The sequence below is a fragment of the Mobula hypostoma genome, chromosome 20 (genome assembly GCF_963921235.1).
Source record: "Mobula hypostoma chromosome 20, sMobHyp1.1, whole genome shotgun sequence".
NCBI lineage: Eukaryota > Metazoa > Chordata > Chondrichthyes > Myliobatiformes > Myliobatidae > Mobula > Mobula hypostoma.
In genome coordinates this window covers 16,706,448-16,730,868 of record NC_086116.1, presented here as the reverse complement: position 1 = coordinate 16,730,868, position 24,421 = coordinate 16,706,448, and the positions used below count along the sequence as shown (strand labels likewise).

General features: G+C 38.6%; 1 protein-coding gene across 1 annotated transcript in view; it reads right to left on the bottom strand.

Moving 5' to 3' along the window:
• Positions 1 to 3,689: 3,689 nt before the first annotated feature.
• The window catches only part of cwf19l1 (CWF19 like cell cycle control factor 1), a 32,534-nt gene continuing 11,802 nt past the window's right edge, over positions 3,690 to 24,421 (bottom strand). Inside the window, exons 6-14 of the mRNA XM_063072468.1 lie at positions 19,359 to 19,477; positions 17,864 to 17,948; positions 17,203 to 17,343; positions 13,192 to 13,297; positions 12,170 to 12,249; positions 10,269 to 10,478; positions 9,613 to 9,732; positions 6,418 to 6,515; positions 3,690 to 4,331 (exon numbers count right to left, since the gene is read on the bottom strand). Coding sequence (XP_062928538.1) covers positions 4,187 to 4,331; positions 6,418 to 6,515; positions 9,613 to 9,732; positions 10,269 to 10,478; positions 12,170 to 12,249; positions 13,192 to 13,297; positions 17,203 to 17,343; positions 17,864 to 17,948; positions 19,359 to 19,477 — 1,104 coding nt within the window. The 3' untranslated portion in view covers positions 3,690 to 4,186. The remainder of the gene's footprint in view (positions 4,332 to 6,417; positions 6,516 to 9,612; positions 9,733 to 10,268; positions 10,479 to 12,169; positions 12,250 to 13,191; positions 13,298 to 17,202; positions 17,344 to 17,863; positions 17,949 to 19,358; positions 19,478 to 24,421) is intronic.

Here is a 24,421-nt window from a genome sequence, read left to right as displayed (position 1 = left end):
CAAAAAGAAGCAGAGAGCTTTGAGACCTTCCTGGTGGGGGATGGAGGTATATAGGGACTGGACATCCATGGTGAAAATAAAGCAGTGGGGGTCAGGGAACTTAAAATCATTGAAAAAATTCAGAGCGTGAGAAGTGTCACGAACATAGGTGGGAAGGGATTGAACAAGGGGGGATAAAACAGTGTTGAGGTATGCAGAAATGAGTTCAGTGGGGCAGGAACAAGCTGAAGCAATAGGTCTACCTGGACAGGCAGGTTTGTAGATCTTGGGTAGGAGGTAGAAATGGGAAGTGCGGGGTGTGGGAACTATGAGGTTGGTGGCAGTGGATGGGAGATCCCCAGAGCTGATAAGGTTGGTGATGGTGTGGGAGACAATGGCTTGGTGCTCCTTAGCTAGGTCATGATTGAGGGGTAAATACGGAGGTATCAGCAAGTTGTCACTGTGCCTTGGCAAGGTAGAGGTCAGTACGCCAGACTATAACAGCACCTCCCTTATCGGCAGGTTTTATAGTAAGGTTAGGATTGGTGCGGAGGGAGTGGAGAGCAGAGCGGTCGGAAGGAGTGAGGTTGGAATTGGAATAAGGTGTGGTGAAGTTGAGATGGTTGATGTCCCGTCAGCAGTTAGAAATAAAGAGGTCCAGAGCAGGCAGAAGACCAGAGTGGGGTGTCCCCATAATATACCCATTATTGGATAGGTGAATAAAATAGTGCTCAAGAAGAATGAAGGACAGAAAAATATTTAGAAGTCATAAATAATTCCAATGGGCAGTTACTGGATTCAGCACTATAGACATCCATTTTCTTTCTGATCCCTTCAGCATTAAGTTCAAGATGTATTCTTGCAGGTACAATATTTCTATTGCTAAAACTTGCAGAATATACTGGTGGTCAATAGGTAGGATATCTCAAAGTTCAAAGTAAATTTATAATCAAAGTATGTATATATTAGAGATTTTTTTTTCATACATTCACAGTAGGTACCAAAAAAAAAACCCCACAATGGAATCAATTAAAGCTATACACATGAACAAAGGAGGATGTGCAAAAGACAACAAGCTATACAATCGCTATCCATCTATGCTAAACCAACCTTACTGTTTTTCGAGGGAGGTTACCAGGGAAATGGATGAAGGCAAGACAATGGATGTTGTCTACATGGACTTTATTAAGGCATTTGAAAGGTCCCACATGGGAGGTTGGCCAAGAAGGTTCAGTCGCTCTGCATTCAGGATGAGGTAGGAAATTGGGTTCTCCCACAAAACCAAGGTCTAATCTAGAGAGTAGCTGTAGATGGTTATCACTCCGATTGGAGACCTGTGACTAGTGGTGTGCTGCGGTTATTGATGTTTGTCAGCTACATCAATGATCCGATGATAATATGGTTAACTGTAACAGCAAATTTGCCAATGACACCAAGATTGAGGTGACAGTGGACGGGGAGGAAGGCCATCATAGCTTGCGGAAGGATTTGCATCAGCTGGAATTTAATGCAGACAAGTGCAAAGTTTTGCATTTCAGTAGGACCAAGCAGGATAGGTCTTACACAGTGACTAGCCGGGCACTAAAGAGTGTGATAGAACAAACGGATCTGGGAATACAGGTACACAATTCGTTGAAAGTGGCATCACATGTAGATTGGGTAATAAAGTAAGCTTTTGCACATTGGCCTTCATAAATCAAAGTATTGAGAACAGAAGATGGGATGTTCTGATGAAAATGTACAAGATGTTGGTGAGGTCTAATTTAGAGTATTGTTTGCAGTTATGTCATCTATGTAAACAAGGTTGAAAGAGCACAGAGACAATTTACAAGGATGTTGCCAGGTCTGGAGGACCCGAATTATAAGGGAAGATTGAATTGGTTAAAACTGCATTCTTTAGAATGTAGAAAATTGAGAAGAGATTTGAGAGATATACAAATTGAGAAGAGATTTGAGATATACACAAAATTATGAGGGGTATAAACAGGGTAAATGCAAGCAGGCCTTTTGCGCTCTGGGTGGGTGAACCAGAGTTCATTGCTTAAGGGTGGATAGATGAGAAATTTAAGGGGAACATTCTTCAGTCAGAAGGTCATGAGAGTGTGGAATGAGCTGCCAGTACAAGTGGTCTATGTGAGCTCGATTTCAATGTTTAAGAGAAGTTTGGATAGGTACATGGATAGTAGGGACATGGTGGGCTATGGTCCTGGAGTAGGCTTTCAGCATGGACTAGATGGGCCAAAAGGGCCTGTTTCTCTGCTGTACTTCTGTATGACACCAAATAAAATAGTAACAAGTAATACTGAAACATGAATTGTAGAATCCATAAGTCGTGGAGTAAGTTGTGTCGAAGTGAGTTATCCACGCTAGTTCAGGAGCCCAATGATTGGAGGGTTATCACTGCTCCTGAACCTGGTGGTGTGGAACCTAAAGATCCTGTACCTCCTTCCCAACAGCAGCAGCAAGGAGAGAGCATGGCCTGGATGTGTGGGTCCTTGATGATGAGTGCTTCCTGTGGTAGCTCTTATTGTAGCTGTGCTCACTGGTGGAAAGCTTCTTATATCAAAAATCCATTTCTGATCAACTTCAGTTTTTACAAGTAACAATACGATTTGGATTAACATACCTATCCTTAACTTGTATAAGCAATGAAAGCTTGTTCATTCTGTGTGCAATATAATTTTTTCATGTAAACAATAAAAATGAATGGCTTATTACAACAATAATGTGCATACAATATTCAAAGAGTTTTCAATGTTATAAACACTATAACAGAGCCAACAACCTGTCTCTGAATGTGAACAAAAGAGATGGTTGTTGACTGCAGGAGAGCACGGAGCATTGACGGCCCCTCCGTAGAGATCATTAAGAGCACCAAATTTCCTGGTGTTCACCTGGTGGAGAATCTCACCTGGTCCCTCAGCACCAGCTCCGTAGCAAAGAAGGCCCAGCAGCGTCTCTACTCTCTGCAAAGGCTGAGAAAAGTCCATCTCCCATCCTACAGAGGATGTATCGAGAGCATCCTAAGCAGATGAATCACTGCCTGGTGTGGGAATTGCACTGTCTCGGATCGCAAGACCCTGCAGCGGATAGTGAGGTCAGCTGAGAAGATCATCGGGGTCTCTCCACCTGCCATTATAGACATTTACACCACATGCTGCACCCATAAAGCCAACAGCATTATGAAGGACCCCACGCACCCCTCATACAAACTCTTCTCCCTCCTGCCATCTGGCAAAAGGTACTAAAGCATTCGGGCTCTCATGACCAGACTGTGCAACAGTTTCTTCCCCCATGCCATCAGACTCCTTAATACCCAGAGTCTAGACTGACATCCACATCATTTATTATATTGTAATTTGTCCTCTTCTATGTCTTGTTCATTATTTATTGTACTGCCCTGCACTGTTTTGTGTACTTTATGTAGTCCTGTGTAGGTCTGTAGTCTAGTGTAGCCTTGTGTTGTCTCACTTAGACTCGTGTAGTTTTGTGTTGTTTCATGTAGCACCACGGTCCAGGAGGAACGTTGTTTTGTTTTTACTGTGTACTGTACCAGCAGTTTATGGGCAAAATGACAATAAAAAGCGACTTGACTATTGGTCAGCAAATTAACTCTGGCTAGTACAGCTATAATGGAGATCCATTAAATGAAAAACCATAGGAAATCCAAGTATATTACACATACAAATATTACTATTCATCCCAGAAGATAAATTACTAATGCATTTATTACATCAAAATTACAGAGGTAAGTACACCAGCAAATCCACTGCACCAAGTCTAAACAGAATTTCTAGAAAACTAATTTGTTTCATTGAAAAAATTGTACAAAATACATCCAAGTATCACTGAAGTAGAACTTTCCAGAATTACATTAAGCCAATAATTTTGAATGACAACTTGAAAGCAGTTCCTTGAATTACTTATATTAATAAATATACGAGGTGCTGGATTCCAAAAAGAAACTGCAATTGTAAAGCCCATTTAGGAAAAATGAGATTTGCCTTGATTATTCTTTACAAACTGACCCTTGATATGCACAATACTTCTCAAAGTCAACTATAACAGCACATGTAGTTCTATGAATGAAAATATATCTATATCAAAGTCATAGCACCTGGGATAATTTCTCTCAAAATGAATACATTTCAGAGAAATATTGACCAATGTTGTTGAAAGTATTCACAAAAAACAAGATAAATTCAACTTAATTGAGCAAAGAAAAATCATAAGGTTGAAAACCCACTCTGAAAGTCTTGGCAAATCCTTCTTCATCTTCTCGGCTATATTTACACTCTCGCCAATTTGCTTTATCAGGTATATTCAGGACAGCTTCACTTGCCAAAACTTCCCTGTTAGAAATTCAAAAACATTAAGTAAACTAACATGGTACAAGCATTAATGCTTAAAGATATCACTAGTGGATGTTGCATAATGTGTTGAGAAACAAAAGATGCACACAATTATTCCTTATCACATGTTGATTTACAAGCTACCTATCTCCATAAATACATGCAATTCACATTTACTTAAGTCAAAGTTCAAAGTAAATTTATTAGCAATGTCTACATATATGTTATCATTTACTGTGATTCAATTTCTTGCAGGCATTTACAGAAAAATACAATAGAATTTTATGAAAAATATAAACAGAGACTGACAAACCACCGAAGTGGGAAAAATATACTGAGTACATAAGTTGCAAGGAGTCCTTGAAAGCGAGTCTGTAGGTCATAGAACCAGATCTGAGTAGTATTGAATGAAGTTATCCTTGCTGGTTCAGGAGCCTGACGGTTGTAGGGTATTAACTGTTCCTAAACCCCAAGGTATGAGATCTGAGGTTTCAGAACTTCTGCCAGGACATAGCCTGGATGGTGGGAACCTTTGATGATGGATGCTGCTTTCTGTGTCAACACTCCATGTAAATATACTCAATGGTGAGAAGGGCTTTACCTGTGACAGACTGGGCTGTATCCACTACTTTCTGTAGCCTTTTCTGATCCTGAGCATTGGTGTTTCTATGATTAGGCCATGATGCAACCAGCTAGGATAGTTTACACTGTGCATCTATAAAAGATTTTGGTGACAATGCTGAATCTACACAAACTTAAAAAAAAGACTATCTGCCTTCTTTCTGATAACACTTAAATGTGGTCCCAAGACAGATTGCCTGACACCAAGGAATCTAAAGCTACCAGCCTGCAATGATAAATATATTTGTAAAATTTAATCAATATTGGTTTCAGTAGGCACGGAATTGAAGTATAAAAGCTGACTTCATTATAATCTTCTTTCTAAAACTAAGAATTTTATTTAAAACAAATGAGATTAACTTGTTTTGATACCTGCTCTTAGAAATTACACAGACAATTAAGTTAGTTCCCTCATGCTTCTGTCTAATCTGTATTTGGTGTAAACTGGTTGGCCAATAGTTGGAAAATATATAATTATGCAGTCAACAAAGATAACAATCTCTTCCACTAAGTCAGTGAATTAAGACTGCAGTCAACTGGAGCACTGCTATAATGAGTAACTCTACCAAATAAGGAAAATGATTTAAAGGCACCTCAATGGCCTGAATGTTATGAAAAAAATATTAATTTCTTGTATGAATATTTGGAAGTTCAGGACTCTAAGCAAGTATTTCCTTGACACAGCAAATTCATTAAAAAATCTGTGCCAGGAGGGAATAAGCTCAAGGACAACTTTCCAGTGCTCTCAATGCAAGAAAATGTCACTATTCTAATTTTAAGCACTAACAATATGCACCTTAACATCGTAGGGTTATGCTTACCAAAAAAAAAAATCAATTTAAAGTTGATTGAATAGCTTTTAAAATGTTGTTAGTATTCACAGATATGTGGAGTTTCCTCCCAGGAGGCCAAAGGGACTGATTAAAAGGCTCTCTAAGCTTTTGAGTACCGGGCTCATACAGCACCAAGCTCTCACTCCACTTCGTGATTCCATTGCACCTTGGAAGGCTTGCCAGTGTACAAGATATTGTTATATGGGCTCAGGTCAGCTGGGGAAGCACTGGAGGCAAATCTGGGCCCAAATACAGTGACAACATTAACAGCTTGCCATCAACTTCAAATTTTGGACAAATCAGTTTATCTGAGCAAGAGACTCTGCTATCCAAAGTCAAATGCCAAGCCCACACATTTTATGCAGTTTCATTAAAACACATCTATTCTTTCATGAACATTTAGGATGTATTTCTTTGTTGGTTTCATTTCAAATTCCATTTGAATGTGATCTCAGAAGTTACCTGGACAATAAGTTATTTTCTGAAAAAAAGATAGCCCAAATCACTATTTTGGTTTGAGTCCACTCCTGTAGGTTTCATGATTAGGTACTGTACAGATATCACTGAAGTACGTTAAGCAAAACATTCACCAAAACCATAGACGCTCGAGACCAACAATCTACTCATCTTACCTTCCAAATTGCAAAGGAAACTGCTTCTTTATTCTGTGGAATAACTTCTCTCCACTGTCTAGTTCAACATAGAAGTATGCCAATCCAGGTTGAATTATCTATATAAAATAAAAGGAGGGGAGAGAAGTACTTAAAAAGTATCACTACAAACATTTCCCCAAATTACTTTAGATTTATAGAAATCATGACTTTTGACAAACAAGTAACAATTTGATGAATGATGAATCAAACATTTTATCACTGAAGCCCTTCAAATAATTCAGATCGATGGGTGTAACAGGTCTTAATGAAATAAAATGGAAGCCAATTTATTTCACTAAAAAGCATATATATTATCCCCATCAAGGCTGAGGCTTTTAAAATACAAAACTGACAGAAAATTGCTTCAATGGGATTTGTTTGCATTTTATAATCACCACTGAACTGAACATAGGATTGTTCAGCTGCAAGTTGTAGTACAAAATGTATTTTAATCACACATACACAGTTTATGATTAATAATTTAAGCAATTTTTAAAAAGATGTTATTACTCCTATACCATCTGAAACACCACAATAAATGATGCCCCGGGCTCCTGGCCTACGTCTTTCCCATTAAATCATAATTCATACTTGCATAAATATGGTTTAGTGTCATAGTCTTCAGCCACTAATGTTCATGGATCTTCAGGAAACATTAGCTGCATACATAAATGCAGCATTAACGTTCCACAAAAGGTGGTGACAATGAGTCTCACAAAGCCACAGGTGCATTGGTCACAAATCACTGATATACTATTTGCACCTTTCATGACAGGTTATGAACATGATATAGAAGCTTCAATCTGAAACAGCTGCAATGATATTTGTTGCAGGTTTCTAAGAAAATAATCACGGCCATCTTCCAATAATTGTCATAGCTTTTTCCATGACTACATATACGATCCCAGATTTAATAGTGATAGCATGCTTTCAAAGTTAGACTTCAATAATAAATGTAAGCGCTCAGGAACTTTCTTTTAACTTACCAAATGTTATACAGTAGTTGGAAACAATTCTCAGAATAACAAAAAAAAAAAAATGTGTTTTACATGTATTGTCTGTATTTTAATTGATAACATTCCAACTTTTTTAAAACAGGGCACAAATAACCAGGATCAGAGAAATCAAAATCAAGGTGGAGAGAAACTAATGACAGGGAAGGGTATGGATGGAGTTCAGAAGATGCAAAGGTTCAAAGCATGGTTCGTCAAAATCCAAACACTGATGATGCAAATCTAAAATGAAAAAATACTGGAAATACTCAGCAGGTCAGGATGCTTTTGTGGGAAGGGAAGCAGTTAACGTTTCAGGTGAAGATCTTTCATCAGATCTGAGAGGGAGGCAAAAGAAGCTCATTAGGCAATGCGGAGGAGGGCAATGCAGAGGACAGCATCGCTGACAAGGCAAAACCACGGTGACCATGGGGATAAACCATAAACAAGATTATCTAGCTAATATAAATAAAAACACAGGTAAAAGAATGCAACCAAAAGTATTTTGGAAGCTACAAAATATGCAGCATGATGATGTGCTCAATCAGTCAAAATGGACAAATTCTGCACTTCTGGATTTAAAAAAATAGGAATAAAAACCAACAAATTGAAATAATATCAAGTTACCTGAAGTTATAGATTTCAATAGCAAGCCTAGAAGGGTGCAATGTTCCCAGACAGAAAATGAGCTGCTGTTGCTCAGTCTTGTGTTTAGCCTCATTATAGAAGTACAGGAAGCCACAGACCCATCCGTCAAAGTGGAAGTGGGATGAGGAATTAAAGTGGCAGACAATGGAAAGCTCAGGATCCTCCTTGAGGACTGAATGCAAGTGATCACCCCTTCTCTAATTTAAACACTGCCATATTGAGAACACTGAATGCAGAAGTGCCAGTGAATCACAGCTTAACCTGGAAAGATAGTTTGGGTCATTTGATGATGGGGAGGGGAGAGAAGGGTGAAAGGACAAGTGTTGCTTGCCTGCATTTATAAAGGAAAGTGCTGCAATAAGGGAGAGTGGACCAGGAAGTCAAAGAGAATAGCCTCTGCAAAATGCTGAAAAGGGGGAAGCTAGCAGAAGATGTGTTTGGAGGTGCAATCCCTTTGAATATGATCACATTGTTTGTGAAATAAGCCAGAGTAGCCACTGGAACCACTAGAGTTCAATGCAAGGTTAATTCATAATCAGACAAGTGATGGAGTACAGACATAGGGCATTTAGTCCACTGTCTGCATTGATCGTTAGCATCCATTTTTACACTAGTCCTACCCTAGCCCATTGTATTGACATTTTAAATGAGATGGTCTTCACTGCATATTGTATACATTGGAATTAAATGAGATTTTACAGCGGTCAATTAACCTACTAATCCTCACATCTTTAGGACGCAAGTACAAACAAAAGCACTCAAAGGAAACCCATATGATCACAAGAAGGACACGAGAACTCAAAGACAAGTTTGAAAGTGGGTTGCTGGATTTGAGAGGCAGAAGTTAGACTAACTGCAGAATTGTGTCCTATTGCAAGCACATGAGAAAAGTCAGTTGTAGAGGGACATTATAATTAGGGCCCAAACAGTGCACGATGCAGAGAGAAAAAAAATGCAAAGCGAAGTAACTAGGGTTAAAAAGCTGCTTGTGAGTTTGACAGACTAGTGCAGTTGAGGTTGCTCTCCTTTGAAGAGGGGAAAGTCAAGGGGGTCTAACATAGATATTTAAAATAATGAGAAGTCTGGGCAAAAAAGAAAAATTGCTTCACTGATGAATTGGTCAAGAACCACAGAATATATAATAGTTATTTAACAGAACTGAAAAAATGACACGAGAAATTTATTTTTTGTGTGGTTGGTTGTAAAAAAAAAGCACTACCAGCAGGAGTACGGAAGGCAAATCCATTTTTTTATTTTAAAGTCTCAAACCAAAAAGGAATTGAAAATCTATATCTCACCACACTATGATCACAGGCACTACAACCCTTTATAGTAACACACACAAAAGTTGCTGGTGAACGCAGCAGGCCAGGCAGCCCTTCTTAGTAAAGACTTTCTGAAAACTATGGGCAAGTTTTGATGGACTGGTTATGTATTAAATACAATTTATTTCTCAATGAGAAATAAGATGTTGCTTTTAACTTTAATATTTTAGTAATTTGTTCTTGGATTTACAAAGATTCCCTAAACTCACTTGCTTGAGATCTGAATGTTCAGGGATTTCCAAGAGCTCCATGTGTTGTTCCTCTGCTTGTACAATATAAGCTTCTTTAATTTCATCAGTAGTACAACACTGAGCAGGGACAGGAACCACCTGAATGGAAACGAGAGGAAACGGGATTCTTCAATAATATTTGTAGTAAATGTTAAAAATTAAATATTTATACTAAAAGGTTAAGCATTTCAAATTTATCCACTAACTAATCTACAGTTTCAGAAAAAAATACATCATTGGGATCTTGATTCCCTCAGGAAAGCTTGTCGTCATACCAGATAGAAAATATCTGGGATTATTTCAGACTTAAACTAATGAAAACAAAATGTATGAGAGGTAAAAAAAAAAGCTGAAGGAAAATGCTGACTTTGCATTCCTCAACTGCATTTTTTTCCCTTCAATATTATTATGTGTGGTAACTTTAGGATTGGTCTGGTACTTTCAAAACCAATCAGGTTAAGAGCAACCACAAAAACTGTTTTTTAGTAAATGTTTTTAAACAGTGCTTAAACATGGAAATGATTTTAATTTGTTCAATTTTGAAAATTTACAACTGCTTGCTTTAAATACAAAAGCAAGCTTGTTTTATTTTGCAAAAGAGTAATGAAGCTTTCTTCAAATATACTGGAAATTACCTGCAGCTGCAAATGCTGACTCCTGTAGTTCCTTTCAAACATTACAAACCTTTTCCCAATGCTCTTGTAAAACCTCTTCAAAGCCAATTTACACTTTTCAACTTCTTCAATGGCTTCTGAAGGAAGCTCCACTACTGACTGATAATGTCCAATGGGCAAAATAAGTACATGATCAGGAGATAAGCCACCTTTGGCAAGGGCAATATAACACTAAAAGATAAGAATTATTAAAATATACTCTTAATAAAACATGTAGTTGCTACAAAGTATTAATTATGCAGGTTTCTATGCAAACAGAATCATCTTACACATGGCTGAAGTAAAGAATGCATGAAAATGCTACCCACAGGTAATTTAATTAAAACTCCACTAGTAACAATTCTAACAGCAGGCATACAAACAGAAAGCAAGTGGGAAAGAAAATATGATTAAGGAGACAATAAACATTTTAAAATATTTATAACAAAATAGTAAATATACTGTATTTAACTTGTAAACACAAAATACTCTGCAGATGCTGGGGTCAAAGCAACTCTCACAACACGCTGGAGGAACTCAGCCGGTCGGGTAGCATCCGTGGAAAAGATCGGTCGACGTTTCAGGCCGGAAGCGTCCTGACGAAGGGTTCCAGCCCGAAACGTCGACCGATCTTTTCTACGGATGCTGCCCGACCGGCTGAGTTCCTCCAGCGTGTTGTGAGTGCTGTACTTAACTTGAGCAGCTTGGTATTTTGTTACTGGGTTCACTGATTTGTAATTACATTTGATAAATCTTAACAAGTGCTTACAAGGCAGGATAGAAAAAGGAAGCAATGAACTTGAGGAAATTGCTCCAGACTTGAACATTAGTTTCTCTGATGATTGTCCATAATATAATGCAACATATTTTATACAATTACACTGCAGTTAGTCAGAATATCAAGATAGAACTGAGTTTAAACAACTTATATAATTTTTTAAAATATGTAGTCAGTCCTCATTATCCATTAATTTGCTTCCAAAAGTGCAATATTTACAGATTTGTGTTTCCTCATACACAAGTGCACTTTATAAAATATCAAACCAACCTCAAAGCCAGCATATATCACACCCTATGCCTCTTTCCTGCAGCATTTGCTCCCAGCCGTTCTTTCTTAGCTCGTTTTCAAGGGGCAATAGGTATTGGACCAAAGGATTGACCAGATGTCATACTCTATTTCCACCATGCCAAAAATATCGCCAGCGTTTGAGAAGAAATTGAGCACCACATAATCCCCTTGAGATTATGTAGATTTCAAAATTATCCCATTAAAAGTACGTATGTGCAATTTTATGATATTTTATGTATTGTTAACTAGCATCATTTTCTTTTAGGTATTTGAACTTTAAATGTTTATTAGGCTGTATTAATGCTTTTAAAACATTATGCAGCCCATTTATTTGGACAGTGAATGGGTAGAAAGAGAGGGCCTTAATGATTTTTATTTTGTTTTCTTTACAAAGTTTATGCTCTAACCATTAGAGATGATAAGGACTGAGCATGCGCTACTTGAAAGAACTCTCCACAGGGTTTGTTTGTTGTGGAATCAAAGCATTTAAACTATCAGTAATATAACTGCAACTACAAGGCCAGCCCAAAGTCACAATTCTATTTTGGTTGCTAGTGTATACCAGTAGTTCCAATGCCAAGTTTGCGCCTGAAGATTTGTCGAACTGTACTATTAAATGGAAAAATGGTCTGAGCAAATATGGAAGCTCTTTACCAGACTGTAGAGTTAAAGAGATCAAATTGTTTTAAAACAAATGCAGGATTTTTAAAAAAAATCAGGGCAGGTACTCTAGTAACTGATGATTTTTGTTGCAGTGGCAGCTAAACCCAAAGGATTTGGGCAAAGGGCGTTGAAGCACTTTTGTAGTACTTACGTGCGTACCAATACTGATTATCAAGTGCTTTTCTACCTCAGGACTAGCAAGGCAAAACCAGCAAGGGCTTGTTGGCTTAGCTAAAAGAAAAAAAAAGAAAAATTTAACACTACCACATTAAGAACACATGCAAATGTATACACAGAGGGCATTTAGAAACTCAATGACAGACATCTTAATTACAAAGTTTATAAAATATACCATAATTCAGAGTGTTACAAAATCTTTATTGCTTCCCAAACATCTTTCACTGTCCTAGTTATTTACCTATTTGACAACACTGAAAGTGTTTAAAATGAGCTTTCATTAAAATTTGTAAATTTAATGTGCTATGGATAATCATCCTCAAGAGTACTAGGGCTTCACTATGGTTGCAATGAAGAATTTATCTGTGCAACACTCCCTCTTGTGATTACAACAAAGAAGCCAAAAGGATTTTTTAAAAAAACTTAGACCAGTTGCTATGTTGCATGTCACTTACTTTCCATGCTGGCTAGATATTGAACTAAGTGTACATGCCCTCCTGCTATAACATTAGGAAGCTGCACCCAAGTCAGCAATGATTACCACTATAAGAATGTGGTCTAGCTATTCCTTTTAAGAATTTTGTCAGAAGGGGAAAAAAATGGATTTGGCAACCTTGTCTTTATGATTTAATTTTGGAGAACACAAGTTACAGTAAATACCCAATACTTTTTAAAAAAAAAAGATGTAGACTACAAAGCATGTTTGGAAAAAAAAAGATTTTTATTACTGCCAATGGATGAGGTGAAAGAAAAAGTTTCGGATAAAAGCAGCAGATGTTAAGCATATCTTTCTTTGGAAAGTGTACCATTCTGATACTTCAAAATATTTTCCAACTTTAAAAGAAAACTATTAGCCTCGCTTATCAGTGGAACATCATGTTTTGTACTTATGCACAAGAGATAAAAATACCTCAGTCTCAGTATTTTATGTAGTCATTAATGTCCCCAATGGAGTAGACGAAGAAACTCCAGCTCAAGGTCAAAATTTACACTTACGTGTCTTTCGGGGGTGTTTCGATTGATGAAATGGAGGCCCTCCTTCTCCAGAGGATCTTTTCTTTCCTTCTTGTTTGCCCAAGTCAAAGAAGAACTGAGCATCCTCCTATAAAATCAGTACAAGGATAGTAAGGATAATCAGGCAACAAGGATAACAAACTTTAAATTCAAGATCAGATAGAAATCAATACAGTAAAGAAATAATGAGCCAGTGGAGTTTGGTCTTCCCAGTCCCGTCCTATGTTTCTCCATCACTCTGCAAAAATACTCAATAGTCAACTACTTTGAGAAAGCAGGGATATAATATTTTTGATGTCTGTAAAACAACATCTTAGCATTCACTTTCTACTAGCATATTTCACTATCCATCAGAAGACCACAAGAAAAAGGAGCAGAATTAGGCCAGTCAACCCATTGAGTCTGCTCCATCATTTCCTCATTGCTGATCCATTTCCCTGTAACCACATTCACCTGCCTTCTCCCCATTGCCTTCATGCCCTGACTAATCCAAAAATTATGAACCCCTGCCTTAAGTAAAGACTTGGCCTCCACAACAACTTGTGGCAACGAGTTCCACAGATTCACCACTCTCTAGCTAAGGAAATTCCACATCTGTTCTAAATGGACATCCCTCTATTCTGAGGCTGTGCCCTCTGGTCCTAAACTCTTCCACTACAGGAAACATCCTCTCCACATCCACTCTATCTATCCCTTTCAATATTCAATAGGTTTTAATGAATCACCTCTCATTCTAAATTCCATCAATCGCTCCTCATACAATAAGCCCTTCATTCCCAGAATCATTCTTGTAAAACACATCTGAGTCCTCTCCAATGTCAGAACATCCGAGTCTCGGCCCAAAACATCGACTATACCTCTTCCTAGAGATGTTGCCTGGTCCGCTGCGTTCACCAGCAACTTTTATGTGTGTTGCTTGAAATTCCAGCATCTGCAGATTTCCTCGTGTTTACACTACATCCAATGATTCTCCTTTGTCTATCCTGCTTGTTATTTCCTCAAAGAATTCGAATAGATTTGTCAGGCAAGATTTGCCCAAGGAAACCATGCTGACTACAGCCTATTTTAACATACGTCTCCAAGTACCCCAAAACCACATCCTTAACAATTGACTCGAGCATCTTCCCAACCACCAAGGTCAGGCCAACTGGCCTATAATTTCCTTTCTCCAGTCTTTCCTCCCTTCTTCAAGAATGGAGTGACATTTGCAATTTTCCAGTCTCTGGAACCATTCCAGAATCTAGTGATTCTTGAAAGATCATTAGTAATGCCTTCACAATCTCTTCAGCCACCCTCCTTCAGAACCAGAAACTGCATCCAAAAACAGAAATCAGCAATCACTGACTGACCCTTCACTTCCTTCTGAGGTGGAGAAATCCAAAGATTCAACACACTAAAATTTTCTTCATTTCACCTCCAGGTGGCTAACTTTGGTGCTTCACAGTCTGATTTAAGATTCCTTAGCCAAGGGAATTTTATCAAGTCCTTTAAGAATCTTGTATGCTTTAACGAGGTCACCTTTTTCTAAATTCCAGAAAATTGAGGCTCAAGTCTAACCAATTTCTCCTCAAATAACAGACCTGTCATCTTGGCTATAATCTGGTGTACTTTCACTGTACTCTATTGCAAGTATACCTAAAAAGGAGACCAAAACTGAATAATTATGTTTGGTGTGATTTTCAAGCCCTATATTGCAGCAAGCCATTTTTCCCCCCTCAAATTCCTATATTGGAATAAGAAGCAGCACATCGTTTCTTGTGCATGCTGTATCTTCACGCTAGCTTTCAGCGATGGTGCACAAGGACACCAGAGTCACTTAAGTATCATTATCCCCAATCAGCACTCAAAACAATTTTTTTCTACCTAATTTCCTCACACTTTTCCACATTATATTCCGCACGCCTCATTGTTTCCCATTCAGTCTGTCTAAAAGTTGCTGTAGTGCCTGCATCCTTACTACTAATCTTGTTCCCAAATCAGGGGTTTGCAACCTTTTCTGTACCACAGACGCTTACCATTAACCGAGCAATCTGGACCACTGTTCCCAATCAATTTTCTGCCACTTAGAAATATTACATCTGATTCCCTCAGCTAAATCAATGCTGCATGTAGATTGTTAATAGTGGAAACCCAAGAGCCAAATCCTGTGATAACACATTAGTCACAACCTGCTAACCTGAGACACATCCTTTTATTCCTATTGTTCTCTCTCGGTTCACTCTCAATTTCTGCTTGCAATTGCTCAGAATTCCATGTATTCCAATTTTGTGCATCAATCTCTTTTGTAGGACCAAATCAAAGGTCTTCTGAAAATTCAAACATACCACATCTACTGGTTTGCCTACATCTATACTACTAGATATATCCAAAAGGAACTACAATAAGTATTTCAAGCACGAGTTCCCCTTTTCTTATCTCCATGCTCATCCATTTTACAAAAAATTCCAGCATCTTCCCTATTATATCATCAGGCTACCAAATCACTAATTTCTTGATTTTGCTTAAGTACTGGGACCATATTTCCTACACTTCAATCTTCAGGAATCATCCCCGAAACTATAGAATGGCGGCCACAACAAATATATCAGCTACTTGATTATTACAGAAAATTATAAAACCTTCACAACAAAGCTTTAGGAAACAGAATTCAACTTCTGACAAGCCTTCAATCACAGATATAGGCTCTAATCTTAAAACACATCAAGAGATCACCAGTCACATAATTTCTGAAACATTGACACTAATTCTATCCTGCAGCCATTGCTTTAGCCAATTACAAAATGGGTCTGGATTTTTAGAACTCTTATTGGTCATGGCACATTTATAAAGCTGCAATTTTATTACATTCATTGCATTCCAATTGACTTTATAAATATGCAGCACAGATGCCTGAATTTTAGACAATTTTCTGTAACATTAACCTGTGTACAGTATCATTGTGTGATTTTTGGGTTTAGGACATGCATATAGCAATTGACTTTGACTACCAGTCTTCATACCTGAAAATGCACTGCAGACTTAATTTGGAGTGCAGCTCTGAACAATGGGTTCCTAAAAGTTGTGAATCTCAGTCCAGACCATCCAAATTAAAATTAATTTGGATGTCTGTGGTGTGGGTGCTAATCAGGAGGTGTGAAGGTTTGAATGGAGTTTCAAAGAAAGCAATGCCCATATGTTGTAAATATGGAGCTGTCCTTTGATGTTTGGTACATAAAATATCAAGCCCCACATTGGGCAAACGGGACCTGTCAACAGAAAGTGCCTCCACATGATGCCTGCTGTACCTTGTTTTGTCAAATAAAGAAGCAACTTAATATCTACCAGTAATTTTCTCTTGTGATTTCATTCACGCAACAACGATCACGTTAAAAACATTTTTCATGTATTGAATCATTTCCATTTTAAATGAACTTTTAAAAAACTAATTTGATGCCAAAGATGAATTAAACTAATCAGCAATTTGCTCATGCATTACATTATAATAGGAAAAATCTATTAAAAATGACAAGAAAAATGCCAAGATCTAAAAAGATGAAATAATGGAATTTCACATCTGCATTCCAAGTAAATGAAGTTTGAGCAAGTTGAAAACAATTTTAACTCAAAATACAGAGAAGTCAGTAAACTATTATGATGCTAGAGTATGTAGCAAACTATAAATATATAGAGAAAGAATATATAGCCTTAGGGTTTTGAGGATGAGAAAAGTTTTAATTGCCACTAAAAGTAGGAACACATTTCACTGCCAAGAAGTTGTTTTTTAAACCACTGACAACTAAATACTTGATGTCTTTCAGGGCCTGCTACAGGGGAAACTGAAGCTTATAGAGCTTAAGTTCTGGCAAAGGATAGAATAGATTATTTTTTTCTATTGATACTGCCTGGCATGTTGTTCTTTTTTCCAGCATATTTTTGTTGTTTTTAACCTCAAGACCAGTTAATAGAACATTATTAGAACTAAAATGCTAAGAAGTATTTTCCCTATATACTTACTGGTGCAGGTTCCCCCAATTTTGCTTTTTGAAATTCTTTTGTCATTTTCTTGTATGGACTTTCTGTGACATCTTGAGGTTGTTTCACTAATTCAGTTGGATCCATGGAACTTAAGGGTATTATATTAAATGCATACAAGTACTGTGAAAGTAAAAATAAATAAGTAGTATGTTAATGCACTTTTGAGTATGTATAACCAAAAGATCAAATAGGTCACAAAAACAATTCAAACTAAAACCTATTCTAGCAATATTTTAACATTTAGGACAGTGATTTCTTTAAAGGATGCATTTATCACCCATACTCCGTCGCCTTAATGTCACCCCTCTGCAACTTCAATTTTCTATACTGATTATACTAAGCCCTTTTCATGCTTAGACAAATGATGACAAGACAATTTATTCTTTAACTTGACTAAAACCCATGAGTTTCCTTATTTTTGTCATCAGGATCATTATTTTCAGCCTCGCATGGCCAAGCCCATGATTCCTAACATGTGGAATGTGGCATTATGTTTATTAGAATTAAATACTATACATCCACTAATTAAGAAAAACAATGGGAAATGAACTTGCTGAAAACATTAAAAATGTAACTGATAGTTTAGAAGTTTTCTATTAAAATGTAATTGTGCTAGTAAGTCAAGACCGAGTTTACTTGCCTTTTTCTTAATAGAATTGCTGATATTTGCCAGTGCTATGAACCTGGTAACGTGCTGTGCATTTTCTTGCAGTACCACATGGTTTCTAAATTAAAAAATAAAAAGTCCATTTGATCATAATTACTTTAAATACATGGAGAGCAAGTTCCAATTCCAAGTCATACAGACCAAGATGTTTTTAGATTCAAGCATTGCTGTTTGCAGTGGATTACATTGGTTCAGGTCCTACAAGTTTCATTTACGCCACAAAACAAAAAGGAGCAGAATTACACATAGAAGTTGCTGGTGAATGTAGCAGGCCAGGCAGCATCTCTAGGAAGGGGTCTTCTTCCTCTTCCTAGAGATGCTGCCTGGCCTGCTGCGTTCACCAGCAACTTTTATGTGTGTTGCTTGAAATTCCAGCATCTGCAGATTTCCTACTCAACCTTGTGCTTCTTGCTAATAAAGAACCTATCAATCTTCATTTAAAATATACTTGATGACTTGGCCTCCACAGCAAATTCCACAGAATCACCACATTCTGGCTAAAGTAATTCTTCCTGATCTTTGTTCTAAAGGGACATCCACTACCCTGGTCCTAAACGCTCCACTGTAGACAGCATCTTCTCCACATCACTCTTTCTCTATGAGATCAATGAGATCTTCTAAACTTCAGCAAGTACAGGCTCAGAGCCATCAAATGCTCCTCACACATTAACCCTTTCACTCTTGGAATCATTCTCATGAACCTCTTCTGAACCTTTTCCAATGCCAGGACATCTTTTTTTGGATAAGAGTCCCAAAACTGTCCACATATAGACTAGAAAAGACAAAAAAAAAGGTCGTTCCATCACCCAACTACAAAGCTCAAACAGACAGATGACTGAAAGTCAAGATCAGATACGGCAGTATTAATGCTACAATGCAAACTCGGAGCAATCTTTGACACTCAAAATGTTCATATAGCTAAAGGACCTGTATTGTTTTATTTCAGGCAGCAATGCACCAGGCTATTTGCCCTTAAGGATATGCACTGAAAATGTCAGGACAACCTTTTTGGCTACAATTGATAATCTGCAAATTTTATTCAAAATGCTAAATTTATGACTCACAGTTATGAGCTAGTTTACATATTAGCAAATGGGAAACCCTCCCACAATGCATTGCACCTGTATGTTTTAGAATGTAATGAGTCCCCCCCCCCACCCACTTTCATTCTGCAGTTCTTTTAAATATGTGTAGTCGATGCAGTCATACTATCGGGACCTGGGTTTAATTAAGAGCTATACTCATTTGCAAGAATCCCTATTACCTTTGAATAACCCAATTTTAAATAATTTAAAACAATTTAGAAACTCATATCTAATAATTCACTGAACAAAGGGGTAATGGCAGTTCAATTCCAAAGTTGAAATAGTTTCATAAAGTACTACAGAACAGATGTTACAATATTTACACAAAAAGTTCTACTAGTTCGAACAAACAAAAAAAAAGTACACGTGATAAGTGATTATACCTGTAAGGTAATCTTTCATAATTAGCTCCTTCCAATGCAGCAAAATGATATCTGGGTTTTAGGGTAGATGCAAGATCTGCTATGGCAATGGAGCCGCATGATTTTGTGTCAATATCTTCCTGCAAAGATATTGACATAGTTACTCATTTTTTGTAAGAATCCCACATTACATTGACAGTTTACAAAACTTATATTAACATGTTTAAATTATTTTAACTTCGCTCAAATGTAACTCCAAAAATGTGAAAAAACTTGAAGGACATAAAAAAATTACTTGCTATAGTAAATATGATAATCTAGCATGCTCAGGACTTTGGTGGTGCAGAAATAGGCAAATTTTCCAGACAATTGGTGTCATTCCTATTAAAATCAAAATACATTTTAAATTCACCTTTTTAAGACAATCCATATTATAGAAAGGGGGTGTATGGGGCGTCAAGGGAGGGGCAGCAGGCTTGTCGTGTGCTGCCCACAGGCAGCTTGTCCACCTTTCTTCCCCACCAGCTCTCGCCTGTGGCTCCAAGTAACCGTTTGCATGCAACAGTGGCCACACCCGGGTACACCACTTCGACAGGCACACTAAACCAAGTGAGGGTAGAGGAGAAGGTCCAACCCCAGTGAGATAGGGATATCCCTACCCCAGCATGGGAAACCAGTTCTGGCAGAGAGGGCAGATAAGATCAGCTACAAGATCCAACGGCCAAGAAGACAGTGCTGCAACACTTCGCGGAGAACGAAGGGCATGACAAGGCACAGAAGGTGTCATGGCTATCCCCTGCAGCTGAGGAAGTCTCCAGTTGTGACAATTTTTGTACAATTGAACCAAGATTTTTGAGGCCAAGAGTGGAAATGCCCCAGTGCAACAGCTTTTTCCACTATAAAACTGTTCCTGCACAGGTTTACGTCATAGTTGAAAAACAATGGACAACGAACACATTATAAAACTGCACTCGTGTAAACCTGGCAAGTTTCCCACACTACTATCAAATATCACAACCAAGCTAAACGTCAAAACATAAGCATTTTTCTATTACCAGAATCATGTGGCACAAAAACAGGCCTTTTGGCTCACCATGTCTGTGCTGACCATTTGGTACACATGGAGTAACATGTACTATCACCATTTAATTGGACGTAGCCTATTTGACTTTTCAAGTGCTTGTCCAAATGCTTGAATGGTGTAAGATGACTTAAATTAGATTCCCATTGATTATCCTCGATCAATTCCTGCCTCTCCAATTTTACTAGTGCTGTGCCTCAAAATTTATGTTTGAATAATTTTCTTACTTAGGACAATACATTAACTGGCCTATAATAATCTGGTTAATTGCTGCTACATTTGCTGTCATCCAGTCAACTGAAACCTCACCGGTAGTCATAGATTTAGTTATATCCAGCAGGGTCTCAGCTATTGCACCCCCCACCCCCTGCCCCTTGCAGCTTGAGATGCATGTAACTAGATCCTGAGAATTTATCCAACTTTTTGCAGCTAAAATATCCAATATTTAATCTTAACATGTTCTCTAGAATTTCACTATTTTAACTGAAATGTCCAACTAAAATGTCTTTTCACATGCACTTTCTAATTAAGTCCATTTAAAATTATACCCCTGCATAGACTGCCCCTTTGGACCCTTCCTAAGGTTGTCATAGCTGGGGTGGTAGTGGGGATAAGCTCCCACTACCTATAAAGTGTTCCCAATGATGTGCAACTTGAACAGCCTCTGACAACCAAGTCCACCTCTTGCCCTTCACGTGTGGCTTAGCTACTAGGCCTGGCGGAACTGTTTCTACTGACAAAAGATGGGGCAAGGGCGGACCACTGGCGCCTCAAAACCAGTTGCTTCGGGCAGGTGGGGCTCGTCAGCCTGGGACAGCAGCCCACCTAGGAAAAGGAAAACTCTGAATTTAAACCTCTGCTGCCTTATGGCCATACCCACCAATAGGAAAGGCTTCTAGAGTAACCCCCCCCCCGCCCCCCGACCCAGGAAGAAAAGAAATCGGAGCCAGGGTCTCTAAAACAGCTTGATGCTGATTACAACTTCACAATGGCAACCCCTGCAACGTCACTGGTGCCAAGTTGTACTGGCGCTTGTCCTCCTCATGGACTACAGCAGTGACGTGGAGAGGGGGAGCCTGCTACATGGATTAACAGCCGGTTCTTCAAATCTTCCTGCCCAGGCTTGCGCCCTGGAAAGGACACAGTCCACCAGAGGCGCAAACCCACGATCCCCTGGGATCGACGGCTGCCTATTACTCCCAGAGTCTTCCCCATTTTCAGCACTCTATTCTTACAATGCTTCCTCTTTTATATAAGAGACCCTTTATATCCCTTGACATCCAGGGCTCCTTGGTCTTGCTATCCTAACCCTTCACAGGAATAGTTTAGCCCTAAATTCACACTATTTCACTTTTCAAAGGCTCACAATTCCCCAGAAGTAGATTTACTTGCAAGGAGTCACTCCCCATTTACATTTCTAGATTACACAAAATTGCTGAAATTTGTTTTCTTCCAATTTAGACTCAATTTCCTGACTACCTTTTCCCTTTCCATTATTAGTCTGGAATTTAAATAGTTATTGTCAAAGTCTTAAGCCACTGACTCTTCAATCACTTGTCCACTTCTGCCTGGGAATAGACATGGCACTGGGCCATCCCTATTGTCTCATTTGAACAGCTTCTTAATGATCATCCTTCATCATCAGAATTTTACTGTTGATATGAAATTAACCTTAAATGTGAATTTGTCTAATGGTTTGAATCCACAAATTTAAAAACTAATTTTTACATGTACACCAAACAATTTTTTAAAAATAATTTATTATATTGTAAAAGCAATACTTCTATGAAAATACTAAGTACACAAATACAACACAGGTTGACCACCAATTTTCCAGCACATTTGGTTCCTGAACCTTGCTGGACTAAAAGTCACACAATTACAATGGCAAAAATCGACCTTAGAAGCACAAAAAGATTATTAATTAAACAAAAATTAAGTGTAAATTTGTTAATTACGGTGCTTACAAAGAACGTTGCTTCTTAGTTACCTTTTTAAACGTTTCATCCAGGCAAAGTTCCAAGGAGGACCAATATTCTTGCGCAAACACAAGAAAATCTACATTTGCTGGAAATTCAAGCAACACACACAAAATGCTGGTGGAACACAGCAGGCCAGGCAGCACTCAGGTTGGAGGAACAACACCTTATATTCCATCTGGGTAGCCTCCAACCTGATGGTATGAACACTGATTTCTCTAACTTCCATTAATGCCCCTCCTCCCCTTCTTACCCCATCCCTATTTATTATTTATTTTTTCTTTTCTCTCTTTCCTTCTCACAATAACTCCTTGCCTGCTCTCCATCTTCCTCTGGTGCTCCACTCCCCCTTTCTTTCTTCCAAGGCCTTCCGTCCCATGATACTCTTCCTTCTCCAGCCTTGTATCCCTTTTGCCAATCAACTTCCCAGCTCTTGGCTTCATCCCTCCCCCTCCTGTCTTCTCCTATCATTTCAGGTCTCCCCCCCGCCCCCTCAAATCTCTTACTATCTCTTCTTTCCGCTAGTCCTGACGAAAGGTCCCGACCCAAAAAGTTGACTATACTTCTTCCCATAGAAGCTGCCTGGCCTGCTGCATTCCACCAGCATTTTGTGCCAATATTCTAGTGGGCAGGTTTACTAGAGCTATTGGAAGTAGTTTAAATTAATATGGTAGGGGAACGGGAACCAGTATGATAAAGCTAAGGATGAGCCAGCAGGTTTACAAGTAGATGATGGATGTAACATAAAGGCAAGGATGGACAAGCCGATGACAGGGTACAAATGCAGAAAGAGCAAAGAGGCAAATTGTACTACAAAGTCAAAATTCAAAAGGGCAAAAAAAATGCAGGACTGAAGGTGCTGTACTTAAATATGTGTAGCATTTGGAATAAGGTGGACGAACTCATGGCACAATTAGAGATTGGTCTGTATGATGTTGTGGACATCACTGAGTCACAGCTGAAAGGCGGCCATAGTTGGGAGCTTAGCATCAAAGGATATACTTTGTATCAAAAGAACAGGTAGGAAGGCATAGGCGGTGGTGTGGTTCTGCTGGTAAGAGATGGAATTACATCTTTAAAAAGAGGTGTGAGATAAGGTCAGAAAACAATGAATCTTTGTGTGTGGAGTTAGGAAGTACAAGGGTAAAACAAAAATTACGAAAATCATATATAGGCCTCCAAACAGTAACCAAGACATGGGGTTGAGATTGCAAAGGGAGCTGGAAACAGCACGTAAATAAGGGCAATGTCTCAACTGTAATGAGGTTTCAATATACAAGGTTGGAAAAATCAGGTTGATGTGGGAATCCAAGAGATGGAATTTATTGAGATCGCTTTTAGAGCAGCTTGTGCTTGAGCCAACTAGGGGAAAGGCCATCTTAGATTCTGTGTTGTGTAATAACCCAGGTTTTATTAGTTCAATGTAAAGGAATCTTTATGAAGCAGATATCATAATATGAGTGAATTCATGCTGCAATTTGAGAGGGAGAAGCACAAATCTCATTTATCAGTTTCACAATGGAATAAAGAGAATTTTTTTATTCTCTTTCGGGTAGATGGAGCTTGTCAGCCTGGAAAGGCAGTCCACCTAAAAGAGGCAAAACTCTGATTTTAAACCTCCGTTGCCTTGCAGCCATACCCACTCATGGGAAAGGCTTTGGGAGTAAACCCTGATGAAAAATCCGGGGTGGACTCCCTAAGGCAGTTCAATGTTGCCTTCAGCCTCATTCTGGCAACTCCTGTGACGACACTGGTGCCAAGCTGTATCGGCCCTTGCCCTTCCCTTGGACAACATCAGTGTCGTGGAGAGGGGAAACTTGCTGCATGGGCAACTGCCGGTCTTCCATACAACCTTGCCCAGCCCTGCGCCCTGGAAACTTCCAGGTGCAGATTCATGGTCTTGCGAGTCTAACAGATGCCACCACAAAAGAGAATTACAGAGGCATCAGAGAGGAGCTTGTCCAGGTGGATTGGAAGAGGATACTGGCAGGGATGACAGCAGAGCAGAGATGGCTGAAGTTTCT